We start from the raw sequence: 21,212 nt of genomic DNA, 5'->3' as shown, positions 1-21,212 counted from the left end.
TCCCACAGATATCAAACTCTTAAATGGACTTCTTGTACAACAAACTGGATTGTTGAACTCACAATCTACCTCGTTGTAATCATGGACTTTATTGTTTTCCTGCACTCCGTGTTCTCTGTAGATTTACGCTTTATTCTGCATTGTTATTGCTTTCCCTTGCTCTACCCCAATGCACCATAAAATGATTCTTGATCTGAAGGATTAGTATGTAAGGTGAGCTTTCCACTGCATCTTGGTATATGTGACAATATTAAATCCATACTTGCTTACTGCCTGTTTTGCCTGCTGGTGTTTAGGGGCAGCAATTAAGGTCCACCACCTTTTGGCAGTATTTAGGGCTTCCTTCATTGTGTCGGTAGCTTCCACTCAGTTTTCACTACTGTCAGCCATGAAAGTCCTGGGTGGAGACTCTGAAGTACTGCTGCCCATCTAGAAGGATTCTTCATTGTTTTCTCTGCAACAGTTTTGTTTGACCGGTCAAGTTTGTTAGCCCTGAACTGAAGCTCCAAACCTAAAGGACTGTAGACCACTCTTAGTCTGGCCTCTAACTTTTGACCTAATTGGCATGGGTGACCCTACCAAGAGCCAAAGTGTAAAGCCCGCATAGCTCTGTGGATCATTAAGGCATTCGAGCCTCCAAGCCATGACAAGGTTGTGGTCCTCATGTAGGAAACCAATACCAATACTACAATCAAATTCTTGGGCAACGGTACTGGACAGAATTAGTCAGAGAATGGTGGAGACATACAGCATGGAAACAGGCTCTTCTCTCCACTGAGGCAGTGCAGACCATCGATCGCCTAAGTTTAACTGGACCAGCCACATTTATACTGTGGCTCCTTGTGATTGCTTACCCAGAATAATTCACCTACTTATTCCACCAAGCCTTTGCTCCACCTAAAGAGAACATCAGAAATGTGACAACACATACTTGGATGTGTACAGTTCAAACAACACACAAGTACCTCAGCATCATCCGGAACAAATTGGAGTTCTACCACTGCATTAAACATTGACTCTTGCCATTATTTTGTACACTGGTTGCATTGTATCCAGACTACAAAAAGCACTATGGATAACTCAGCAAGATCTCAATTCTGTTGTCTAAACCGATGATTCCCTGCTTAGAAAAGGATAAGGGCAACATGGATAAGTCCTTGCCCAACAAGGACATATACTATTTTGTTGATTCTTATTGGATTAAAGTCCAGAAATCTCCTCAAGCTATCACTCCAATTAAAGCAATAATTCACCAACACATTGCCAAAACTAATTAGGGCTTCCTAAAGTCATTAAATAATAAAGCTGCACTTGCCAATGATACCTACAATTCTTCAATTAGTGTAAAATTCATTGTAAATAATCTGTTCTTTTACTGGTTTCTTTTTCAATTGGTTAATTGGAGACTAGAAAGTTCAATGCAATAAGGATCAACCACTTCTGAAGGATGAGGTCAGAAACCAGTAGAGATGCAGGAGCTATCACATGTCTGTTAGAAATACAGTTGCAAGATAAAGTTTGTGAACCCTTTGCATTACTTACTCATAAAATGTGGTCTGATCTTCATCTAAGTCACAATAATAGACAATCTCCCTAAACTAATAACACACAAATAATTGTATTTCTTCTCATCAGTACTGAGTACTGCACACCATTTAAACAATCACGGTCTATAGGATCAAAAAAGTACATGAACCTTTGGGGTAATACCTTCTACAAAAGCTATTTGGAGCCAGATGTTCCAATCAATGAGATGAGATTGGAGACATGGTTGTAGAGGAGCTCTGCCCTATAAAAAAAGACATGCAGTCAGGTTACTGATAGAGCTTGCTCTTCTCATGAAAGATCTGTTTCTGTGCACTATGCCTCGATCAAAACAACTTTCAGAGGGCCTTAGAAGAAGAATTGTGGAGATGCATGAAGCTGGAAAAGGCTACATAAGCATTTCTAAAGACCTGAGTGTTTATCAGTCCACGGTAAGAGAAATAGTCTTCAAATGGAGGAAAATCAGTACTGTTGCTACTCTCCCTAGTAGTGGACATCCTGACAAGATCACACTAAGAGCACAACGTGCAATGCTGAAGGAGGTGAAAACGAACTCAAGGGTAATAGCAAAAGACTAGCAAAAATCTCTAAAACTTGTGTCCACTATAAGAAAAATACTGAATGAGAAAGATGTTCGTCGAAGACACCACAGAGGAAACCACAGCTTTCCAAAAGAAAACATTGCTGCACATCTCAAACTTGCAAAAGACTACCTTGATGTTCCACAATGCTTCTGGGACAATGTTCTGTGGACAGATGAGGCAACAGTTGAACTTTTTGACGGAAATGCACACCACTATATTTGGAGGAAAAAGTCCACTGCACACCAACTCCAAAACCTCATCCCAACTGTGAAGCATGGTGGAAGGAGCAACATGGTTTGGAGCTGCTTTGTTGCCTCAGGGCCTGGACTGCTTGCAATCATTGAGGGACAATGAATTAAAAATTGTATCAAAGCATCTTACAGGAGTGGTCCATTACCTGAAGCTTGATAGAAGTTGGATGTTGCAACAAGACAATGATTGAAACAACATAATGGTTGAAAAAGAAGTAAGTTTTGTTTTGGAATGGCCAAGTCAGAGTCCAGACCTTAACCCAACTGAGATGCTGTGGCACGACCTGAAGAGGATTGTTCATTCAAAGTATCCCAGAAATTCTGATGAACTGAAACAGTTTTGTAAGGAAGAATGGTCTAAAGTTCATCCTTGCCAATGTGCAAGTCTAAACAGCAATTACAGAGAATGCTTGGTGGAGATTATTGGTGTTAAAGGAAGTTCTATCAGTCATCAAATAAAAGAATTCACATACTTTTTCCAGCCTGTGCTGTGAATGATTGAACAACGTGTTCAATAAAAACATGAAAAGTACAAATGTTTGTGTGTTATTAGTTTAGGCAGTTTGTGTTCATCTATTATTGTGACTTTGATGAAGATCAGGCCATATTTTATGAGTAATTATTGCAGAAAATCAGGTAATTGCAAAGAGTTCACTAACTTTTTCTTGCGACTGGTAACGTCTGTTCACTTTTGTGGAGCAGATATAAAATGTTTGCCATCTAAGCCACAGATAGAAACTGAGACACCGATGTAACCATTTTGAGTAGGATAAAATGGAAAGGCACTATAACTCTCCTCTCGTGCAACAGATTCTGACATTCCGTCTCCATTTTAGGGTTAGGGTTTATGTGGTGAATTACTGGAATATGTAAAGAACAACAATTCAGGATCAGCTCCTTCCTCTCAGATTTCTGAATGGACATTGAATCCACTACTTTTTTCAGTCTCAATACTTTTTAATTTCTATTTTTGCAATACTTATTTAATTTAACTATTATATATATATATATATATATATGTCAATTTATTTATACTTACTGTAATTTTCAGTTTTTTCTATTATTATATATTGCAGTGTATTGCTGCCGCAAAGACAAAAAATTTCATGACATATGCCAGTGGTATTAAACCCGATTCTGATTATAAAGTGTGAGATAACACTGATGTGAGATCGATGTGGCCAGCTTAGACTGTGATACCTCTTGGACCCTTTGCCTGCCTTATCCTCAAAGAACCTAAACTCAGCTGCAACAAAATATGACAGCAACTGGGCAAAGGAAACTAAGGGGAAAACATGCAAATTAAAAACTGCGGAGAAGGTTTGGCTTCTGTGTCCTGAGAAAAAGAGATTACTGAGCACAACAACTGAGTAAATCAAAGCCAGGCTAAATTACACGGGACTGACTTTGTTTCTTTACAGGAGATAGTTGAATGCTTTGTCTTCCTGATTTAGTTAATTAGGCTCCGGGATGAAAGCAGTACTTGAGTTCTAAAGGTTCATTGTTTCACAGTTGTATGATGAGAAAGTCTTGGCAGTGAGTAACAGAACTGTAGCCACAAAGGGCTGTCAGCAGAAAGGATTATTAGTTACACACTGGTCCAGCCAGTCCTGTACAGGGCAGTCGAACCTAAATCCAAGATCATCCCAGTTGACTTCCAGTGAAGCATTCCAACCCAATCTCAGCATTAGTTCGTATTTATATTATAATCCTTGGACTGTTCTCAAAAACCCTAATGTCTAAATCACTTCTTGTTCATTTGTCCAAATTCCCCTGTTTCATGTCAGCTTTTTATTTTATTTTTAGTTTTATTTCACACTGATATTTTTATCCTCGTAATTTCTTGCTATGTCTCCAAGAAGTTTTTACTCGTCACGTCGCACTACCTTCGTCTGTCATCCATGATGTCATCAAATAAATCATTTGAAGATTGGGAACACGTCCAATCGGAAACTGATCTGACGTTCACATTCACTCTCCCACAGGAATGACTGGAAAGTAGTGAGTGGTAACTACCAAAATTAGAACTAAGCTATCTAGGACTGGAAGCAGGAAACAATTTTTGACCCAAAGGATTTTGGAAATCTTGAGCTTATTCACCCAAAGTAGTAAATGTTAAAGGACAGCTAGAGCTCTCCAGACTAAGGATAACATATTTTATTCCAGACTAAGGATAACATATTTTATTAGATGTGTGTATGCAGGAAGATCAATAGAGTTAAAATATTGCTCAGTCATGGTCCTATTAAATGACAAAATGTGCTCAAGTGCTGATGGGGCCTCCTCTTTTGTCAAGTGGCCATGGTTAATCGCCTTCATCTTCTAAGTTAAGCTTTCTCTTGGCCAACTCAGCCAATGAAGCCAGTAAATGTTGAACACTCATGCTCTTGACCATTGTGTTCCACATTAAGTTTATAAGTCTTAGTAAAAAGTTAATATTTTAACGGTGGCTGTTAGGAACAAGCAGTTTTGACGAGACAATGCCTGCCATACCTTAGACACTGCTGTCAACCATGTCCAGTTTGAAGGGTGCCAACTTCCCCTGATGTCAACATTCTGTGACAATTCTTTCTGCAAAAACTGAATAGTTTATTTGAAAAAATAACTATTTTAGTTTATTCATAGGATATGGGCATCTCTGAGCAAGCAAGCATTTATTGCCCATGCCTTAAATCCTTTCATCTGAAATTCTCTTACCTAGCAATTTCAGATGGCATTCCTCTGGCTCTGGTTGCTTGTAGGCCAGGCTAAGCAAAGACAGCAGATTTCCTTTACTAAAGGATATCAGTGAACTGGATGGGTTTCTACATTTATCTGTAATGTCTTGAGCACAGTTGCTGGTTCTTTAGTCCAGATTCATTTAATTAACTGGATTAACTCTGGATTAACTGGATTAATTTTGTTAGATGTCTTAAACTCACACCCCTGCATTACTTGTTCAGTAATATACCATACCTCTTCCATTTTACTACGTTCAATCATTGTTATCAGCACAACAGTACAATGATCCTGACCTATACTGCTGTCTGTGTTGAGCTTGCATGGCCGCTCGTTGACAGTGAGGATTTTCCCCGGTGTTCTGCCACATTCCAAAGACATGCTGTTTAGCAGATTAATTGTCCACTACGTATTACCTCTGGTGAGGGTGGCGGGTGAGTGTTGATGTGTATACAGGGAAATAAGCAGGGCGTGGGATTGCTTTCAGAGTTGGCATGGACACAATGGGCCAAACACCCTACTCAATGTCAGAAGGAAATATATATTATGAGTAAGCATCGAGCTATTTTCAGTAGCGTATGATGCCCTAATTTTTTGGAATAGCTTCCAGGTAGATAATGTCATAGATTTAACCAGCGTTGTACTGGAAGCGTGAACCTGCTCTTGTGGGCAAAAGTCTGGAAGTCAAACCCTGCAATTTTAACTCCGGCGTACCTGAGACAGGAGCAACCTTCAATTAGGACCCAGAGGCTACAGTCCTAAACAGCTGTTTTTCTTGAAAGTCCAGCTGGGATGATGAACAAAGAAAACCTGTGTTTATATTAAGTATTAACCTGTGGAGAAGGGGCTGTATACACAAACCAAGAGAAATCCAAGCTCCAACAAAAGCTGCTGTATACATGTTCAGTTTTATGTGCCCTGTGCTTTTTAAGAAAATATATTTGTGAAGTTTGATGAGCAGCCAAGACTATTTTAAGCAAGCAACCTAAAATGGCAGAAACTACAGTATGTCATTAGAACAAAATACTTCCAGAACATTTGGATGTGCAAGTAAAGGTTAAGCAATCAGAAATGAACTCGTACATGTTGCTCCTTTCTGAATTATATTATGTTATTTATTTTGAGGATGCGGAATTGAAGTCTGGAAGAAACTCTCTCAAGACCTTGCTGTTGCTTGTGCTCTCCCTTAACTGCCAAAAACACTTCTCATGTGCCATTTTGGCCTTTGTCTATAAGACAGTAAGATATAGGAACAAAATTAGGCCATTCAGCCCAAGTCCATCTTCTGTCCCTCATCCATGCCCAGACTCAGATTCTAGACGTACAATGCTGACACCAAATTCCCTTTACCCCCACGCCTTTATCTCTGTTTTAGTCTGTCCATCAAACATAAATGAGGGCTCAGGAGTTCTAAAGCTTCAACATTAGGAAGGTAGAAACCATAGGTTCCAGGCTCAGCCATACACTTGACATCCATGGCACTTGGCTAGAGAGAAACACGTCCCTCCAGAATCCACGCATAACCTCATGATGAGTTGGGCTTTTCAGAGCTGATATCAAGAAGAAATGCACACACAAAATAAGGCTATGGGAATCCAGGATCACTTGAATATTTCAAATGTTGGATTTAACTATCTTTGTTATGAATATTATGAAGAATTAGGAAGTCAAAGCAGGTCGATAAAGTTAAGATACAGTGATTAAAAATGAAGGGTAAAATATGTTGGATGGAGCAAATGCCTTCCTATTACTCCTTGAGCTAATGATATCAGTGCACAACATGATACGCTGAGCAATGTTCACCAGCAGTATCCACATCTTACCTACTAGCAATTTCCTTCCCTTTTTATTAGGTAAAAGCATAAATGCCCTGTAAGGTGGTGGGTGCCTGATGGAGAGGCAGAAGAGAATGCAAGTGTAGGTGTCCTTTCTCTTGAACCACTGCAGTTTATGTGTTACCTGCTGTTAGGCAGGGATTTCTCATACATACCGTGACAAGTAACAACAGAACGACTGCCATTGTGCCCAGGTGCAAACGGGATGTGACTTCAGGAGGTGCTTGGAAACAATGAAGTTCTTATGATCTCAATGATCGAGGAAAACTTTCCTGAATTAGTTTCTGTGAGTTTTGACAGTGTATTTTTCAGCATGTAAGAGAAATTTAGATAAATACATGGATGGGAGGAGTGTGGAGGCCTAGGACTGGGCAGAATAATAGCTCAGCATGGACTAGATGGGCTAAGGAGCATGTTTATGGACCATAGTGCTCTATGACTCTCTATATCGAAATCTTACGGATAGAGGTAGACAGGTAGAAATAACTAATCCTTACCATTGTCCCTATTGCCACTGAGGCCATTGACTTTTCCAAGTGTGAAACTTCCAGAAGCCCTACGTCCACTTGTTTTCCAATTTCCAGAGCAACACCAGTCTCTTCATATTCTAGTTGCTATTCGTCATATTCTTGTTGAAAACTATTGGTTTATTGGCCCCTGAGTGTTTATTTATTATAATTTTATTATCGTATTATTATCCATTAACAAACGGAAAATCATGGCAATGGGTGAGGGTGTGAGGAATCAGATAAAGCTCCCATTGAGTTAGAGAGAAAAGTCAGCCTCTGTGTGCTTCTTACTTCAGTTGAATAGCTGACAAATCTGACTGTCTGTGCTCACAGGCGGTCATTCAAATGTCCATTTGGAAGAAAAAGCAGACAGGTGATAGAGCATTTTCCCTTCAACAGTCAGGAGAAAATCAGTGGATGGGAAGAAATGTATAAGATATATCAGCAAAGTAAAGAAATATGTTTCACAGTGAACAAAGGACAGAGATTATGCTGAATGTTTCTTAATGACATTCATTGAATTACACACAAAAAACTAATTTGACCTTGTCATATTTGCAGCCGTGCTGTCACCATTACTGAAGCCGTATTCATTATTGCTTTTGTTTGCTATTAATTTTCATAATTACTAATTGAAAGATGAGGCCCAATATTATCTGCAGGAAAGGGCAAATAAATATGTCATAATTAGGGTTGAAGACAAATTTTGTTTGTCAAATTTCAGTCGATCTGCTCGCCAACTCCAAATGTGGCTGGTATTAAGAAGGGATCGAATGCACTGGGATTTACTCACCTTTTCTCACTCTACTTTAGAAATTGCAAAGAGAGTGGAGTGACTGACTAGCATTGTAAGCAGAGAAATGAAATATGATATGATAATTATCTAGGAGAATGTTAAAGTACTGAAGGAACAGTCTTTCTATAGCCATCATACTCGATCCTAAATGCACGGGTGAAATATGCTCTTCATGAATTAGTTCTCACCAAGCAAGCTACTGTTATTATGCTGCGAAATTCTCTCTCCTTCCCTGTGTGGTGTTTGATGGTTTTTTTTCTATATTGTGAATTCACGCGGGAATTAATACTCATTCATTGCCCCTCCAGAAATTACTTCTGAAATGCATATAATCTAAAAGATGCAAATGAGCTTGACTCGTTGCTCCCTAGTTAATACAAATTATCATCTTTTTCCACTGTCATTATAGGCAGCAATTCCATCACCCTTTTGTGGTAGGTTTTTAGATATAAAAATAGGCCCTTTTGCGTTGGGAGAGGAAATTTTAATATAATGTAGGGAGGTAGAGAATTATTTTTAATTATTTTTCCTTTTCAGATGAAGTGCCCAGTACACTGAAACTCCCAGTGTTACAGATGACCTATTTAATCTTGTGGTTTGTTCAGGAATTGTATGCCCTCATACTTTAAAGCATCTTCTGCCTTCTGACTGCGGCTGACTGGTCAGATCCAGAAGCAAAAGAATGAGTTTCCTCCCCCAGCCGTTGCCTGGAAAACATGCCACCCCTCTGGATTTTCCATTAACTTCCACTCTGTCCCTGTTAATTTTAAAAAAAGTTACAAATGTATTCACATCCTAATCAGCCCTGGAATTATCTTCTGTTTTTTCAAACCTGATGTTACGTGCTATTTGCCAAAACTCCTCACCTGAACTGTAAATACAGCAGAGTGAAAGGAAAATCGACGTTAAGTAGATTTTGCTTTGTGTTCTGGTTTTTGTATTGTGGGTTACAGAGTCCCTCAGAACCAAACCCCTTTCGTTTCTAAGCTTATTGAATAGGATTTCTACTAACAATGTAAATCGGTCTCAGTATGTACAATCTGCACTCCTTAATAAACCAAACACAGTTCAACACATTTCTCGATAAGAGTTCACATCATTCTCAAAGTGTGATCATTGTGTGTACAATGTGCCCAGTGTTTCCTATTGTTTTTGTTTAGAGTCAGTTGTTGACGGGATGATTAAATAGACTGTGGGATGGAGGGTTATAAATTGGCTTGCTTTTCATATACTGTTGACAGAAATCCTGATCCAAGAGGAACATTTCTTGGCAAATGGGTTTTCTGTGTTAAGATGCAGTGTTGTGATTTATTTCTTGTGCCTTTTGTGATTCTTCTGCCTTTTTAATTCTTTGAGAACATCTGTTGTGTATTTTCATCATCTGTCTGTTTCCCGACGTAACTGTGCAGTTTTTAGACTGCTTCTTCCTGTCTTTGTTTTCTTGCTCTCACTTACTATCTATTTATCTCTGTCTACGTCCCTGTCTCTGCCTCTCTCTCCTTACAAATGTTTGCCCTTATCTGTTTCTTTTTCATACAAGTTCCGTTATTCTCACCCACTATCAGTGTAATTTTCTCTGCAGTCTTGTGAACAATTTTATCTAAAGCTAAGTGTCTGAATGCCTAGTCACACCAAAATCATTCACCTGTCGTCCCTGCCCAACAATATCCTCATTATAATCTGCTTACTTTTGTCTTCCAATGTATCCATAGCCGCTCGCCCAAACCCTCTCTCTATAAGCTGCTGCTTTCCATCTCTCTGAGAGTTCTGAACTCCTCCAATTCCAGCTCCTCGAGCAAATCCAAGTCTCACCATTTCATCAATGACAACTATATATTCTACTCTATAAACTGTGAAGTTACCTGCGGAACTTTGATATTTCTCTGTTACTGTTGTTATTTTAAATGAAATCATGCTACTCCATCCAATATTTAGCTCACCTTCTCTAATATCACTTTATATCCCTTGATTCTGGATAACTCCATGGAGTGGCTTAGGATAAAGTACAATGTTAGCAGCATGATATAAATAAGTGATTCCCCCTGTCACTTTGCAACCATTTTTAATTGAATTGGAAAATGAATCTGTGTTAAAAGATGGACTTCACTTGAATCCTACCCATCAGCTAATCATCTAGTTCTGTTAATAAATTGCTGTGTTCAGTAAGGAAAGACAAATATCATACAACTCATAACTAGTCGACTGGGAGATCTTGTGGGACAGGAAGTCCATTACTATATCCTGAGCATTTTGGATATGTCCAGATTATAATCTTGTTAATCTTTATACTCTACTTTTCTTCCATTGATTAAATGGGAGTACAAGAAGGCTCCCTCTTTAAATTCAAGTTCAAGTTTAGTTGTCATGCAACCATACACGAATACCCATGAATACAGCCAAATGAAACTGCGTTCCTCTGGGGTCAGGGTACAAAACACAGTACAGTACCAGCAGTCACACACAGCACAAGTCTTGGTTGCACAGGCACACTTAGATGTGCTTTAAATATTTATTTTCAGATCCAAAATGCTTCATAAGAAGTTGAACATGGAAATCAATCGAACTGCCAAAATGCACTACTACGTTTCTTAAATATTTCCGATAATTTTAGTTAATCTCAACTGGCGGAATCAAACCTCATGAAAGTGCTTTGTTAGTCTTTGGTCAGGTCTTCAGTAGTTAGACCAGCAATTGCTTTATTCGTGACACTACTCAAAGTTTGAAATTACTGACTGGAGGAGTGGCAAGGTTGTTAAATTGATGTGCTGAGCAGGTAAGTGTCATTGGCTTGTGTGACCTGAAAAAGAGTCAGGTAAGAACGTTCTATAAGAGGGAACTTTCTCAGGTGGATTCCCAGAGCAGGCTGGGACTTGCTCAAGTAGATGTCCTTTATGTTGTGCAAAATCAGACTTCATAGCTGGATGAGCAAGCTTGATTCTGCTTGAGTGTTCTGCAGACAGAATACGTGCAATTGAAAATTCCTGCAGTGGTGTTCAGACATGTATTTCAATTTTCATCAAAATTGGATTGGATAAGCAAAATAAATTCTTTTACCGCTTTATTAAAGATCTGCACCAGGTTATCTCTATTAAATACATTAAGGCACATTTTTAATGAAAATAATTAAACTATTATGTCCAATTTTCTATTTGCATTAGTTCATTGAAGAATTTACATTTATGAGTATGGAAATTAATTTTATCAAAACTTTGAACTGCAATTGAATCAATTCAATTCCAAGCACACTTTTGGTACAATCTTCTGACTGCACAAAAACTTGAAATACTACACCTTTATTCTTTCATAATCTTTTACTCTATGCACATTCGTTACTTTCAACCTCTCACTCTGTCAGTGTGATTCCCCATTTGACTGCATGGAACAATGGAATTAATTGGCACAATTAAAAGACATATTTATTTCAATATATTTTTCAGTTCTAGCATTTTAATAGGTTTCATTTTAAGGGAATAAAATTCTAGTTGAGAATTTATCCCTGAAGAAAATCTTGGCCTTTATAATCATTACTGGCCATCTACCCAGTACACATGGTGGAAGAGATTTTGCCAATGAGAGATCTCGAAAAATATCAAATGACTATTAGGAATTGAAATACCCTAATGACTGGCATTATCATTCATTATGTACAGGATCCAGTGGGTACAATTGCTGTCTTTTGTTTTCTGTCAGACTTCAACACTGAAAGTGATGTGTGCATGATAGCATAATGAAATCGGCTGAAGATAATGGATTTGAAAATATGCAGAAAACCCTTTAGTGCATTTGGAACAGAACCAAGCCTACTTTGAAAGAATTGTCCCAGAATATATTAATGAATTATTTGATCCTAAAGATTCTTCTTTTTAATTCAGAATTTTGAAGTGTTTTATAAATGTGAGACTGAAAGTTCAACCTTTTCTTTTCCTTGGGTCCCAGTCGGCTTCTTGCAACTCAGGCTATTCTATCTTGTTGATGCCACAGCCATTTGCTGAATATATGACTTGCCATTCCAGCATTTCACGTTGTCACTCACCGAGGCTCAGCAACTGGAAATCATGGATAGATGCCGCCTGACTCGCTGAGTTCCTCCAGCATTTTGTGCATATTGCTCATGCTTAATATTGCTGGCAGGAGGCCCATGGTCAGAGAGATGATATTTTAATTTTAAGTGCTGATCAGCTGTATGCTGAAGAGTATGTTTTCTCCTTTGACACTTGAAGCAGCAATTCTGGATAAACACCAGAGGAGGTATTGGCTTAATCCAGTGCCACCTCGCTTGGGATCAGTGTAAACTAGCTTTTACAATGGGTTTCTTTTAGCTCTGACTGTTAGTGTATTGCTGTCTCTCAGTGCTTGCTTGTATTGTTCTCTTGTGCTCTTTCCAAGAGTACAAGAGTATATGGAACAGGAACAAGGTTGGGTCAGATGGCCTTTTAACGTTGGTGTGATATTTATTAAGGAGATATTTGAGCACTTACATTGATTCCACTTTCTCCAGTCCTTTTCCCTTGGATTCCTTTGGTCCCCAAATGCCAATTGATCCCTCTCCTGAATATATTCGTAGATTGAGTGCCTGTAGTGCAATCGGGAACAAAATTTCAAAGATAAGCAGACTACTAGGTGATATCATCTCTTGTCACCTTGGCCCTGTTTCATTGTCATTTCATTCTAAGACACACTGCCCCAAAATACTCACTGAACCTAAAATGATCCATTGGATGGACGTAACGTGAGCTTGGGCCCAATGTGCAGACTAGAGTTACATGCAAAGTTGTAGACTTCCTGTACCACTAAACTTTGCCCATTTCCGAATTGAATTTGTAGCTGAGGTTAGGTTTGAGGATGAGGATGAGATGGTTGTAGAGCTGAATACAGCAAAATGGAAGTTAAGGTGAATATCTTGGTCTGAGGGAGAAATAGATCGGGAATTTGGAAATGGGGCCTGCATATTAGGACATGAGGGCCTGGCCTCAAACAATTATAGGGCTGGGGGGAAGGGGGCAAAAAGGAGTTGATGGGTATTGAGAGGCAGGTGTGGTGAAGTGCAGAAAAGGGGTTTGTGGAGGGTTGAACAATTAAAGTAATTAACTTAACTGGTAGCATTACAGTCTAGTGGGTACTATGCTAAGGAGATAAGATTGATCTGCTGTGACCACCGATGGTTGACCTTGAGATAATATGATCCAATTTCCTCTACACTGCTGCAAAAGGATTGTTGCACAGGGAATGATGTCTTCCCGACACAGAAACTACGAGGGGTGTTTGATAAGATCGTGGCCTAAGGTAGAAGGAGTCAATTTTAGAAAACCAAGCGCAATTATTTTTCAACATAGTCCCCTCCTCCATTTACACACTGTCCAGCGGTCGTGGAGCATACAGATCTTGGACCTCCAGAAAGTGTTCATAGCATGGGTGATTGATAAGTTCATGGCCTACAGTAGAAGGAGATGAGTTATACAGCTCTTGTTTCTCATCTCCTTCCACCTTAGGCCATGAACTTATCTATCACCTCTGATGAGTTATTAAGTTCAAACTTTCTGTATAATCACTCAAAGAGTTGAACTGCATGTGCATGTAACGAGAGCTGTATAACTCATTTCCTTCTACCTTAGGCCACGAACTTATCAATCACCCATCTGTGGACACTTTCTGAAGGTCCAAGGTCCATATGCTCCACGACCGCTGGACTAAGTGTGTAAATGTAGGAGGGGACTATGTTGAAAAATAAATGTGCTAGGTTTTCTAAAATTGACTCCTTCTACCTTAGGGCACAAACTTATCAATCACCCCTTGTACATTAAGGTTGAAAAACGACAATACATGAAATGCCCTGTCAAGCGCCAAGGATGATGAAAGATAATCAGGAAATGTTTGTTTTAGCATTTCATTCCAGAAAAGAAATCATTCTTTTTTTAGGTGTGTAACACTGAAAACAAAACTGTGCTGTGCAATTTAATTTCTTGTCAGCTTTCTGTCCCTCTGCCCACCATAATAACCAACCCAAATGTCTTTTCTCTTCAATCTTCTCTCACTGTTGCTCTGTATCCAGATTCTTCCATGTTCTCTTGTCATCTCTGACCTTCCCTCCATTCTCTTTCTCACTTATTCATCTTCTGTTTTTCATCCACCTTGTCCTGCCTGACTTCTCCATTCACACTCGCTCATTCACCCACAATTTATCTCACCTCGCTCACTAATTTGTTGTTATATAACGGTTTCCACTCTCTATTTATTGCCGCAATGTTGATGTAGAATTGATCTGTCACTTATTGCAATACCTTTATTAATGTGTTTTTCACTAAGACTTCACATTATAAAATCAGGTCAATGCTTTCTCTCACTAACTTATTCCAAAAAATACGTGTATACAGTTTCACAATAATTACTGTTTCTCCATCTCTCATTTAGCAAAAGTGGTTCCTAATTTTGTTACTGGTGTAAGAAGACTAAATCTAAAAACGATTGCAGTCGGGGTTTGTGCCATTTGTTGGCGTTGAGTAATGGGGTTGTTGCATTTGCAAGGGCAGCATGCCTCGAAGGTCTGGAAGGGCCTTCTCCACACTGTATCACTAAATAAATAAATACAAGTTTGTGTTAGCAGTCTGAAGAGTCCTTTACTGCACAGAGTTTATACAATTGCTGCTTTTACCATGCACATTGAACTGTTTAAACACAAGTACTGTATATTGTCTGTTGAACAATGGGTTACACTGAGAACATAGTTCCTTGAATATAGAGAGGTGTATGCATTGCTATGCATAATAAACTATAATTGCACAGTGTGCTGTGAACTTTTTGTAACAGAAAGGTAACTATAAATAAGAAGGAAATATTTTCCAATGCATGACAATTAACTGTAGAGTATGAGGTGATATCCTTTATACGTATAATATGTAATGATTTTTTGTTACCTGGTATATGCTGATAAGGAATGGAAGTCACTTCAGTTATAACTTTTAATGGGGAATGGAACAAACATTTGAAAGGAAACACTTTACTCAATTATGAGAGACGAATGGTGGGGGGGGGGGGGTTGAGATTAATTGATTTGCTAGATCCAAGAGCCAGGGACAGGCCCAATGTGTCAAATGACCTGGTCATTGTATGCCTTGATTTCATGATGGGTGACGAATGGCAAAGATTGTGATGTCGGGGCTGTAGGGGTAGAAGGTCAGGTCGTGAAATCTCCAGGAATTCCTCTAGTCAGAGTTAGCATCCTTACTCCCACAGGTCACTACAGCAATGAACGTTTAGCAGCCTCAACTTAACTGTGGCACCCTTGATTATTTACCATAAGACAGCCATGTCCATCGGCCCTTCCTCAGGGAAGCTACTTTAACAAGTCAGGTGTACAGGTTGAAAAGTCTACAGTTTTGTTCTGAAAGTAATAAACATTCATATGGTTCAAAAGATTATATCATCCACATAATAGATATTAGGTTGGTTTTAAGTTATAAACTGTCCTCCCAGACTCTATTTTAGGTTTAAGGAAATTAATTAGCAACCCTTATACAATACATATTATACATCCATATAACTCACTTTACATAGTGGTTTTCAATCCTTGGGTCATTTGAAACAACGTTAAAGGAAATGATTGCATTAGAAATGCTGTAACGTAACAAATATGTCAGAAAGTTCATAGATTGTAAGTTTTCATAAAAGAAGATAAGTGACCAGACAATTCAATGGTCAAGGAGTAAATATTGACCTGGTAACTTCTGTGACCGGCGAAGTCCAAGCAAGATAATTTGTTTATATAGTAGGGTTCTGAGGATAGAATTGAGGGTTACAACAGTTCTTCAAAGGACAAAGAAATTATGCTCCTTGGTAGTCATATGATGGAATCAAAGTATTCAGCCAAACCAATCTACGTAGGTGTCCAAATATTTCCCAGCATCTAGTGCACAATGGGACATCACTCCAGCAGTAGATGCAATACAGCAACTGCAGGCACATTTCAACAGTCAAACAAAACAAATGGGATTTACTGATGGAAATTAGTTGGTTTTAGTGAGTGGCGTTATGGCAGGATCCTGATCAAGCAACTAAACTATTTCAGTGCTGTTAGAGTTGGCATTTATCAAAAGCAACCCTTCACTCTAAGGGGACATCTATATCTGTAATTACCCTGTCAGCTCCCAGAGGCTGAAAAGTTCAAAAGTTGAGAAATCCCTTGGATTTATGGCTGTCAAACATTTCTTGCATGCCACAAATCTGGGATCACATACAAGTAGCCGTAAATTACCAGATCAATGCTAGATAACAAACCTTCACTCCCAACCACTCTGTGGCAATGAAGAAATGAAGAGGCATCAGAGAAGGGAATTTGTTTCTCCTTTTGACTTGTTCTGTGCTGCCTATTTCTAGTTAGACTTAATTTGCAATCCCATTCTAGAAATAGAATTACCCCCAGCCCCGTATCACAATAATTCAATAACACACTTCTCACTAAGTAATTAAACAAAAACTCTTTCGAAAGTCTGAGGAAAGGACATAAAGTTATCTTTGTTGACCCAATGTTGAGCCATTGAGGCTAGTTAGTAGATCTGAGTTCTACCCAAGGCCAGTGGACTCTGATCACCTCCTGGGGGAGCTTCACGTGGCTGATGACTGCTCTCCTAACATTTCTAGGACAACTCTCCCTACTGTCATACACTCCCCCTGCATCTTCGCTCTTCTCTGTGGCAGCCAAATATGTATTGCTGTTGTTTGTCTGGCCTGTGTCTTTCAAAACTTATGCAATTCTCGTGCTGATCTTCAAGGTGTGCTCCCAAGACATACAAATCAGACAGTAAGCCTTGCTCGGGTGGATAATGCTGCTTTATCAGTGATGTAACCTTTTTTTATTCCATACACTTTCCAGTACAACTGAAGTGTTCAAATGTAATAAAATCACAAACGCAAGAGATTCTGCAGATGCTGGAAATCTTGAGCAACCCATACAAAATGCTCATGGAATCAACAAGTCAAAGAGCATATGTAGAGTTGGTCTAGCTCATTTATTCTGCTTACCCTCTTACCCCTTCCCTTCTTCTCACCTACCCTCCTTTTTCCCCTGGTTGCTCTCCTCCTCCCCTTACTTCCATGGTCCACTGTCCTTTCTTTAGATTCCTTCTTCTTAAGCCCTTTACAACTTTCATCTATCCCCTCCTAGTGTCTTGCATCACCTTCCATGCAACCACCTTCCCCTCACCTGGCCCAACCCTTCTCCTGCCTCAATGTAGTCCTTCCCCTTCCCCCTTCATTTCCAGTGCCAATGAAGTTTCTCAGTCAGAAATGTCAGCTGTTTATTCCACTCTGAATATTGCCCAACTTGCTAAATTCCTCCATCACCTTCTGTTTTTAAAGAAAAATCTCTCTTTAATTCCCTGATATATTTCCTTTTGCCTGCATTTTACTGAGAGCACATCTGGACATCAGCCTTCAATTCCCAGAGGATCAAGCCCAGTGCACAAAGTGTTGGGTATACTTGTGAACAGGCTGGGGTCTTGTTACTGGGCTTTTCCAGGAGTGATGCTGATTCTCATTCACTGGGAGAGCACACAAAATTGTGTACTGAGCATGCACGCTCCTGAGAAGCATACCTGTATCTTGTGAGTAGGTGGCAAGCTACTCTGTTCTCTTAATTTGGAGAGCTGTTGCTATGGGCTGTATAAAGAAGTAACTTTATGAGGAGCCCACTACAAATCTGTTACCTGTTAAAGAATTAGGAAGGTTACTACCACCTGAAGAAGGATTTACTTAATCCAGTATCATCAAAAAGTGAGGAGAGAACAGGAATAGTTTCTGCTAAGAACGAATCTCTTTCTTTGCCGATCTTCCAATGCTTGTTTTTGTTTGACAGTTTTTGAGTACATCACAGGGAAGAGGATCACTGTCCTCCATCCACTCCACCTCCAACTCAGGCTGTTCTTCAAATGTAAGATCAAGGCAAGCAGGCTGGGTTGGGCATCAGACCTTCCCTTGCTTATTCACTTTCTGGCATGCTTAACAGCAGTATTTGGTTGATGGCAATCAGACTCTAGGTTCCAACCGTAATCATTCATAGGCACAAACTGGCAGCAGCACAAACGGTGCTGAAACATAATAAACACAAGAAACACTTGGAGGAGTCAGCCATCTTGCCCATCAAGACTGCTCCACCATTCAGTAAGATCATAGTTGATCTAGCGGTGAACTCAGGTCTACCTACTTGCCTTTCCCCCATATAAGATTATTTTGCTATCTAACTGTGTCTTAATTATACTTAACAAGGTAGCCTCTAATGCTTCCCTGGGCAGAAAATTCCACCTTTCTCTGGCTAAAGCAGTTTTACCTCATCTCCATCTTAAATCTACTCCTCCAAATCTTGAAGTTAGTTAAACTTACCAGTAGAAACAACTTTCCTGCTTTTTACTTATCTATCCCTTCCATATAAAATTATCCCTTCCATAATTTTATATATTTCTATAAAGTGCCCTCACGTTCCGTTGAGAACTTCACTGAACAGGTTGGTTGGCATCCCTCTGTCTCGGAAGTCAATGGGGGATGATGACCATCATCACGAGCCTGGGCAGAAGGTATGGAGATCCTGAGATGCCCAGTTATCAAGATATCCCTCTCAACTTCACCAGTATGGTCCAAAGGAAAGCTTAAGAAGCAATATGTTTGGCACCAGCTTGGCTGCAGGAGGTGCTGGAAGGACAGTGGACCATGGAAGTAAGGGGAGGAGGAGAGCAACCAGGGGAAAAAGGAGGGTAGGTGAGAAGAAGGGAAGGGGTAAGAGGATAAGCAGAATAAATGAGCTAGTCCAACTCTACATATGCTCTTTGACTTGTTGATTCCACGAGCATTTTGTATGGGTTGCTCAAGATTTCCAGCATCTGCAGAATCTCTTGCATTTGTGATTTTATTACATGTAAATTTGTAAAGGTGGAGGGGGGGGGGACGGACACCTGTACTTTATCGACAACAGCTCTCATTCTTCAGACTCCTTTGAGGACATCCAGCCACTTTAGGAGCTCCACTCAGGATTTGCTGTCCGGGTTTACACACATAGCCTTTGTCTCTCCCAAGGCTGCCCAGAAGGCAGTGGGGCTCTTTAGCTGGGGATCTGGTTCACGAGCACTAGGGGATGTGCACACACTGGTGGACCTGTGTGCTACATGTGCAGGGGCCAGACCTCCTCCCCGTTCTCTCTAGTTCAGCCTGAGTCCAAAAGAGTTCAGTTTCCATGAGTTGAACTACTATATATACACTTAACTCAGGATGAGCTGGAAGTCAAACTAGGACAATCAATCAATGGGCAAGCGAAGGTGAGAGTGAGTCCCTTCAAGCCCTGACCAATAAAGAATCTTTTAACTTCTGCCTTAAATATACATACAGACCAGATTTCCACAGCTGCCTGGGCCAACAAATTCCACTGATTCACCACTCACTAACTGAAGAAATTTCTCCTCATGTAGTGAAAGAACCTGGAGAACCCAGGGTTCTTCTCCTTTTAAACAGAGAAATTTCAAAAGAAGACTTAATGTCGGTTTTTCCCACAATTAGCAGGAACAGTTTCCTCTGGAAGAATGGAGGAAGAGACCAGAGAACTCAGTTTTCAGATTATTAGAATGGAGAAGAAAATGAATAGAATTTAATTTACACTGTAGGTTTTTCCGTTATGAAATATATTGTGGGAACAGGTTTCCATAGTAACTTTTAAATACTTGAAGGGTTATGGGGAAAGAGCTAAGGATTGAGATCAGCTAGGCAGTTCTTTTAATACAAGTGTTCCCAATCAGGGGTCCACAACTCCCTTGGTTAATGGTAGGAGTCCATGGCATAAAAAAGGTTGGGAACCCCTGTTTTAGTGGGTGAACGACAATTCTGCTATGCTATAAGTTACTATGATTTATATATCGACTAAAATTTTAACTTGCATGCATTGTGAATGTACTGAAGTGCAAAGGGGGAAAGTTGATTAAATATTTCTGTTTTACTGTCATCCCCTTTTAGGTTTTAAGCCATGATGGTGGAGTCTGCATCAGAGGCAATACGAAGCACTTCAGCCAATCAGAATGGAGTTAGTAGTTTAAGTAGCCAGTCGGATGGTGGAGGACGAGAAGGTAGTTCGAATGGGGATGCAAATGGTGAAGTGAGTCCTGTGGACCTGTTGCATTTGCAACAGCAGCAAGTTCAGGTAGGTTTTGTTGTTCTTACTTGTTAATTTGCATGTAATATGATCAACTAATGAGCTGTGGTTGATGGGAAAATGACCTGGTCTCCTGAGGCAAGACACAATCTGTGCTAGGGGAATTTGTGCAGTGACAGACCTGGCCTCTTGCATGGCATCACTTCATGAAGTGTTTACAAGCCTGCAATTATGACCCTCTGCTGGGAGCTCACACAACGATCGATCATTGTGGCAGGGTGGCTGCAAAAGGGTTTAAAAATAATGAAACAGAAACCCAAGCTTTCCTGCGATGTTTATCCCTTCCTCCAACATCCTGCTACTTTTCTCCTTTTAGACAAGGATACTGATAAAAGAAAGGAAGAAATAGCCATAGTTTTACATCCATTGGGTTTTAGACTAAACCTATGAGAAATGCCCTGACAGCACTGTTGACAGCAATCTTCCAGTCAGCAGAGGGTGGAGAATATTGCTCTGTCAGTCTGCCTGGCTTCATGCCCAAGTCTCACTAGCTTGGGGCCAATGAGGCAATATTTTTTTCAAACAGACTCAAATTGAAAAAGAACCTGGAAAAAGCTAACAAAGTGACTGAAGGAGAATTTTAGAAGGAATGTGTGCCTTATAGTTTGGATCCCTCAAAACAAGAGCTATTTTGTTTTCGGTGGTATCCAGTTTAGATGGGACCTATCCTCAAAGGAGTCTGCAGAATGAGAGCTGTTGTCGATAAAGTACAGGTGTCCGTCCCCCCCTCCACCTTTACAAAGGTAGAGCATTCCTATGAAACCTTTCTTAAGCCGAAATTATGTAAAGCGAA

At 39.8% G+C, this 21,212-nt stretch overlaps 1 protein-coding gene across 2 annotated transcripts in view; it reads left to right on the top strand.

Annotated features, from left to right (window-relative positions):
- The window catches only part of foxp4 (forkhead box P4), a 403,429-nt gene that overhangs the window by 84,560 nt on the left and 297,657 nt on the right, over positions 1-21,212 (top strand). For both annotated transcript variants that reach the window (XM_059950359.1, XM_059950360.1), the window contains exon 2: positions 20,224-20,407. In XM_059950359.1, the coding sequence (XP_059806342.1) occupies positions 20,234-20,407 (174 nt within the window). In that variant the 5' untranslated portion in view covers positions 20,224-20,233. The remainder of the gene's footprint in view (positions 1-20,223; positions 20,408-21,212) is intronic.

The sequence above is a fragment of the Hypanus sabinus genome, chromosome 25, assembly GCF_030144855.1.
Source record: "Hypanus sabinus isolate sHypSab1 chromosome 25, sHypSab1.hap1, whole genome shotgun sequence".
Lineage (NCBI taxonomy): Eukaryota > Metazoa > Chordata > Chondrichthyes > Myliobatiformes > Dasyatidae > Hypanus > Hypanus sabinus.
Note: the sequence above shows the minus strand (reverse complement) of the source record. Positions and strands in the feature narration are given on the sequence as shown.